General features: G+C 46.0%; 1 protein-coding gene across 1 annotated transcript; it reads right to left on the reverse strand.

Annotated features, from left to right (window-relative positions):
- Nucleotides 1-5,554: 5,554 nt before the first annotated feature.
- hamp (hepcidin antimicrobial peptide) lies at nucleotides 5,555-7,022 on the reverse strand. The gene is given in 3 exon segments (NM_001140849.1): nucleotides 5,555-6,329; nucleotides 6,574-6,654; nucleotides 6,742-7,022. Coding segments are annotated over 3 exon segments (267 nt in total). The 5' UTR covers nucleotides 6,829-7,022; the 3' UTR covers nucleotides 5,555-6,230.

Raw genomic sequence — 7,022 nt, forward strand, 5'->3', positions numbered from 1 at the left:
TGAACAAGTTGTAATCTGCCAGGATACTTGGTTTTCTTCCCTTGACATGCGCGATCGTGTAAGCATAAACGCACATGCACAACGGAACATTCAATTAGGATTTATGCTAGGATCACTTAAGGGTCCAAGCAAAATACCAGCCTTAGTAAAGTTGAACATTTACTTCTAGGCCTTTGACTCTACAGCACTCACCAGTTTTCTAACCAGAAGTCCATAGGTCATCCCTGTAGACTGCCCAAAACTAGTGCCTTACAGCTGTAGACTTATCATATAGTTGTCAACTTAGGATAGTACCCTAAGCGCCACCCCGCAAATTAGGAAAGCCCTAGATATGACATTAGACAATGCCATGATAGGGTCATTTTGCCAAGACCATGGACGTAGATAGAATACAGTCCAATTAGATGATTAAGGTGGCATAACTATATTTTGTTTTGTTTATGCTTTCATTCATTTTGTTTCATTTTCTTCGGCACATAGAAAGTGATAGAGCCATAAACAACTCCCCCATACAACCATCAGTTAGTGCCACAAAGCCGCTTATTTGGGAGGAAATGTAATGATATATTTCATGAGTGTGTGTGCGTTGTTAACATCTGCCTAAGTTACTGCCCAGATATTCCAGTCTGGACGACCAGACGACGGGTCCGGAACGGCGATCCCAATCCGGACATCCGCTGCCGAGCCATGGAAAGGACTTCTTCATTTGCAGAGACCCTACCCGGGTCGACCACCAGTGGGGGGACTGCAATAGCAACCACCAACTGGACATCTGCTGCCCAGCCTTGGAGCGGACTTCTTCATTTGCAGACACCCTACCCGGGTCGACCGCCAGATGGGGACCACAACGATGATCCACAACCAGGACACCCCACGTTCATTTTTATGTTGGTTTACAACATGCAGTTTAATCGCAAGATTGAACCCAACATGGGGGGACTGTCATGACGTTGGCCTGTGGGTAAGGTTTATGACCCCCCCCCCCCCCCCCCCCCATAAATACCTTTCTCCCTTCCCCTCTCTGACCCTACTGAAGGACTTGAATAGCCTGTGTTAAATATAGAGAGTCTGGGAACATCAAACAAATGGGGAAAAGGAACCATATTTTGGTAATAAAACCAGTTGGAAATATGCTGGGGAACGTAATGAGTATGTATGTCAGTTCGGTTGTCATCTGAGACATTATGACTGATGACAGGACGACATAAACTGTACCTGAGAAAGTATACACCCTCTAGTTATCAGAGTAACATGGAATTGTTATGCAATTGAAATGTTTGATATTGAAATTGTTTGTTAGGAGATTAAATGTAATTTTATCTTCCAAATGAGAGAATTGGGTTTTCATAAGGAAAGTGCCCTGCTTGATCAGTGGCCCAACCCTGTGAAGAGACAGGGGTTATAAACGATGAAACACCTCCTTCCCCCTCTCCACTATATAAGCCTTTGATGAAAAGATAACCACGTTGTTCCAGTACGGGAGGTCTGCAGCCTCTACGTTAGAAGGACACACATGTCAACTAAGCCAACCTCGGCGTGAGCTATGGTATGAACTGGTATGAACTTTGAGCTTATTCACTACAGAAGTGCTACTTCCTAGCCGTTGAGTTAGCAGCGGCCGCTGTAGACGGGGGCTAGGAAAGGACGGACGACGGATCCAGTCTAACAGACGGACGAAGATACCACCACGTATCCAATTTACCACCAGAGACATTCTTCCGAGGACAGCAAGATCTCTGTTGGGCAACACGGCCAGCATCTACGACCAACCTACCGAAGCGCAGCTCAGAGTAAATATTTATTGCGTTTTCCTTTTCCAAATGGGCGGTAATTTAGGAATGCATAAGATCATGTATTTACGATAGCATAGCTGCTGTTTCTTCGTTCCTAAGTCTTCCCGCTCTTTCATTCAAGCCCAACCCCCTTTCCTTTGTGTAACCAGCCATGATACAGGTTCCGTCCACCTGGACGTTTTCTGTATGACATCATCTGTATTCTGTGTATTTGTAATTCTGTGTGATTAGTTTATTTAGTAAATAAATAATTAAACCCAATTTTGTATTGCTGATTCAACTTGTTAGCCAGGGTTCGTGAAGATAGCCAAGAATTTACAACTTTCATTATGAGACTGAAAACAAGATAAGGGTTAATATTGACTGCTACCGATGTAAAATATTACTAAGTATTTTAAGAGTTTATTCGGAAGATAACGGCTCTATAAACGTTCTTCCGTGGTGCCCCGACTTTCTAGTTAATTACATTTACATGATTAGCTTAATCAGGTAATATTAATTAGAGAAAGAATTTTATAGGTTAGCATGTCATATCACTTAATCCGGCATAGCCAAAGACACGACAATCCTCTCCTCTCAGGCTCTACATGCGAACGCCTGGGACTGATGCAGTTCACTGTACCAAATGACCTGCACGTTGTGGATCATGTCCAGCATGGACCCCTGTCCAAAGAACAACTACTCAGCAGATATGACGATGTATTCAACATGCCCGTTGAATCAGTGCCTGGGGAGGTACACTTTGAAGTGGATGAGAGCATCACTCCAGTCCAGTGTGCTCCTCGCAATGTGCCCATTGCAATGAAAGTGGCTGTGAAGGCCCAGCTGGACAAGTATGAGGCCGATGGCCACATGACATCTGTGACCGAACCAACTGACTGGATCAGCAATATGGTCATAGTGAAAAAACCAGAGAAGCTGAGGGTCTGCATCGACCCGAAGCATCTGAACCAAGCACTGAAACGATCCCACTACATCATGCCGACACTAGAGGATGTCCTCTACAAGCTTCCCAAGGCCAGGATTTTCACCTTGGTGGATGCCCGAGATGCATTCCTTCAATGCAAGCTGGACGAAGAAAGCAGCTTCATGACTACCTTCTGGACCCCCTGGGGTCGGAAACGCTGGCTCAAGCTCCCGTTTGGTGTCTCAGTGGCACCTGAGGTATACCAACGCCAGCAGCACGAGTTACTGGCTGGGCTCAAGGGCATTGAACCTATCGCCGATGATGTCCTTATCGTAGGCTGTGGTGACACAGACGAAGAAGCAGAACGCGACCACGATGTGAAGCTCCTGGCACTGATGGAGCGCTGTCGATCAGTTAAGCTTTGTCTTGGCCTGAAGAAGCTACAGTTCAAGGTGAAAGACGTCCACTTCCATGGCCACATTCTCTCGGCAAAAGGCCTGAAGCCGGACCCAGACAAGGTCCGAGCGATCCTCGACATGCCAAACCCATCTGATGCAAAAGGAGTACAGCGTCTCATCGGTTTTGCAAACTATCTTGCAAAGTTCATGCCACACCTATCAGCAGTCTGTGAGTCTCTGCGCCGGTTGCTGGACAAAGACACACCATGGCACTGGCTACCCAAGCACGAGGCCGCGGTGCAGGAGATGAAATCTCTGGCTTCATCCATGCCAGTGTTGCGCTACTACGACGTCACGAAGCCTGTCACAATCCAGAGTGACCCCAGCCAAACGGGACTTGGATGCTGCCTTATGCACGAAGGCCACCCCGTTGCGTTTGCCTGGAGAGCGCTCACCCCCACCGAACAGAACTATGCACAAATTGAGAAAGAGTGCCTCAGCATCGTCTTCTCCTGCCAGCGATTTCATCACTACTTATATGGTCGAGAGCTGGTCACCGCTGAAACTGACCACAAACCACTCATTGCCATATTCAGTAAACCTCTCCTCAACGCGCCCAAGAGGCTTCAAAGCATGCTCCTGACTCTGCAAAACTACAGCCTGAAGGTCATTTACAAGCCAGGACCAGAGATGTACATCAGCGACACACTGAGCAGGGCAACGGCACAATGTACAGGCAGAAGCACTGCCTATCAGTGGCAGGCCATCTGTTCGCTACAGCAGGAACAACAAGATGTTCAACAGATCAATCAGGCAGACTACTTAAACGTCACAGATCACCGCCTAGCCCAGATCAGGCAACACACTGACAAGGACGAACACCTACAATCACTGAAGTCCATGGCTCTTGCAGGTTGGCCATATCTGAAAGAGGAGACACCTTTCACAGTGAGAGAATACTGACCTTTCGAGATGAGATCAGCGTGCAAAATGGCGTCTTGTTCAGAGGTCAGAAGGTCATTATTCCCAAATCACTACGTCCAGAGATGCTTACCCGCATACACTCCAGTCACGTTGGAGGTGACGCATGCTACCGCCAGGCTCGTGAAACATTATACTGGCCAAACATGCAAGCAGAAATTAAAGACTTTGTCAGCAACTGTACCACGTGCAACGAGTACGCTCATGAACAGCAAAAGGAAACCATGATGTCGCACGAACTGCCCACAAGGGCCTGGCAAATCGTCAGCATGGACTTATTCAGCCACAGACAAAAGGACTATCTTCTCATTGTTGATCACTACTCTGACTTTTGGGAAATTGAACTGCTCCCTGACTTGTCTGCAGAGACGGTCATAAAGCGCTGCAAGGCGCAGTTTGCCAGGCAAGGTCAGCCTGACAAGGTAATCACGGACAATGGCCCACAATTCACTGCACAGTTCAAGCGTTTCGCCTCAGAATGGGAGTTTGACCACGTGACCTCCTCTCCAAGACACCCAAAAGCAAACGGCAAGGCAGAGTCAGCTGTCAAGATTGCAAAAAACCTGTTAAGCAGGGCCGCGCGCGACAGCAACGACCCATGGAAAGCGATCTTACAGTGGAGGAACACACCCACCGAAAACATGGACAGCAGCCCAGCACAACGCCTTCTGTCCAGACGTCTGAAGACTACCATCCCTGTAGCTAACAAGCTACTTGAGCCCTGCGTCATGGTTGGCGTCACGGACAAACTGCGTCGCAGAAAGCAGCTCGCTAAGTGCTTCTACGACCGGACTGCTCGAGACCTACCAGAGCTGGAGGTGGGTGAAACGATAAGGATGAAACCGCTGCCGGGAGACCACACAGGACTTTGGAGGCTGGGCACGTGCCTACAGAGAGTTGCACCACGCTCTTACCTGGTGGATGTTGGTGGCTCCCTCTATCGTCGCAATTGGGTGGATCTGCGCGTAGCAGAGCAGACAAACCAGAACACGCCATACACTCACCTAGATGAGCTGGATCACAGTCCAGGCCTAAGGGTAAGAGGCGCAGAATTGAGACATGAGCCAACTGAAGGTGAGGCTTCTACCCCACCAAGCTCTCCAGCTCGTGGCCCTAATCCTACCCCTGTCAGAGCCCATACTTACTCACGGGTGGGTCGGCTGTGCAAGCCACCGGACAGGCTTACTCTGTAAGCAAGAGACTGTGTTAACTTGTCTTCCTGTTTACTTAAATAAATAATACTTTTTTTTTTACAAATTTAAAAAAGAAAGGAAGATGACAACTGAAGTAAAAAGAAAATGTCATGCTTTTTTAATTGTTATGACTTGATTGTTAAGAATGTAATGTTATGCTGTTATGTTTGCACCTTCTATTGAAAAGGATGATGTTACGGAGTCTAGTTGATAGGTAATCGACTAGCCGGACTGTTCCCCGGACTCCGCGTGTAGGGATTTGTACAATGCATGAACAAGGCTATTGAACTAGACATTGGTGTCTGTCTTTATTACTTTATCCAATATATCATACAGAAACAGCCAGTGACACAAAATCGCAACTTAATCAATTTTAAATTCAAGCTGTAACACAACAAATGTAGAAAAAGTCAAGGGATGTGAATACTTTCTGATGGCACTGTAGATTCCATTCCCAGACCCCAGGGTGAACTGCTAGCAACGCGACTAATTTGAATAAGCCTCTGGCTGTCTGGCCTGAACATTTAGCCACAGGGTACACATCTATAGCAGATTCATAATTCAGAAACAACCATGTTTGTTTTTCAAAGAATGTGTTAATTTATATAAAAAAGTGTCACTGTAAGTGATTTAACAAATATTTATCATAGCTACAAAAACAACATCTTAGAAAGAAAATATTGCAAACATGTACAAACTAGAAAATGTACAAAACAATATACATAATAGAAAAGAAAAATCCCCACATTTCAATTGGCTATGTCTTTTCCCTGTGTCATTAGGCTATACAATAGATATACAACATGATACAAAACATTTATGTACAAGATTGAGGTTGTGCAGTGATAAAGACGTCAATGAGATTGCATCTTCTCCACAGAGTCCAAAATAAATGTAGAAGAATAGGGGCAAATTAAAGGCAATAAGTTAATAAAATGGCTTTAGTGCTGGCAGGTCCTCAGAATTTGCAGCAGAAGCCACAGCCCTTGTTGTGACAGCAGTTGCAGCACCAACGGCACAGGGAGAGGTGGCTCTGACGCTTGAACCTGAAATGCATCTGTATCTCAGCCAAGAAAAGAAAATGAAAAAGGTGGGAACAAGCACATGGTAAGTATTTTTGTCCAAGTCTCCACTTCACAAGTATTCACACTGCTCGCCCTGAAGCCCTCTCTACCGGCTCACAATCAAATGGTTAACAACTAGCGCTAGTGGGCTAATTCAATTCCAAGGGTGAAACGCAACCACTTAGATGTTAATTTGCTAAAGGTAATTACTTAATTCATTCACTAAATTGAACGTACCGGCAGATTCATGGACGTGCCGCCCGGCTGTTGATGTTCCCCAACTGGACTGTCAATGCTTTCAACCTCCTCCGTTCGCACCTGCAAAGACATTATGTACAAATGAGCCAACTTCTAAAATCGATGAACACATGTTTGTAGAGGTTAGTGTTGGAGAATTAGACATACCTCGGAGAAAGGAACAGCGGTGCTTTCAAGGATGAACATACATGCGAGGACGACCACCACTGCAACTGCAACACTGAAGGCCTTCATTCTCGGTTTTGTTAGGAAGCTTATAGCCTATTTAAAAGTCCTGTTGAAGTCAGTTGGAATTGAAGTGACAGTTTATGAAGATGATCAGAACTCTTCAATTTTCCCAAAAAGCGACGCTCTCCAATGCACGATTTTCAATGCACTAGACGAGTCCAAAGTTGATTGATTGTCCTTTTGATGTCAGCGGTTGAGGG

Source organism: Salmo salar, chromosome 05, assembly GCF_965601325.2.
Source record: "Salmo salar chromosome 05, fSalSal1, whole genome shotgun sequence".
Lineage (NCBI taxonomy): Eukaryota > Metazoa > Chordata > Actinopteri > Salmoniformes > Salmonidae > Salmo > Salmo salar.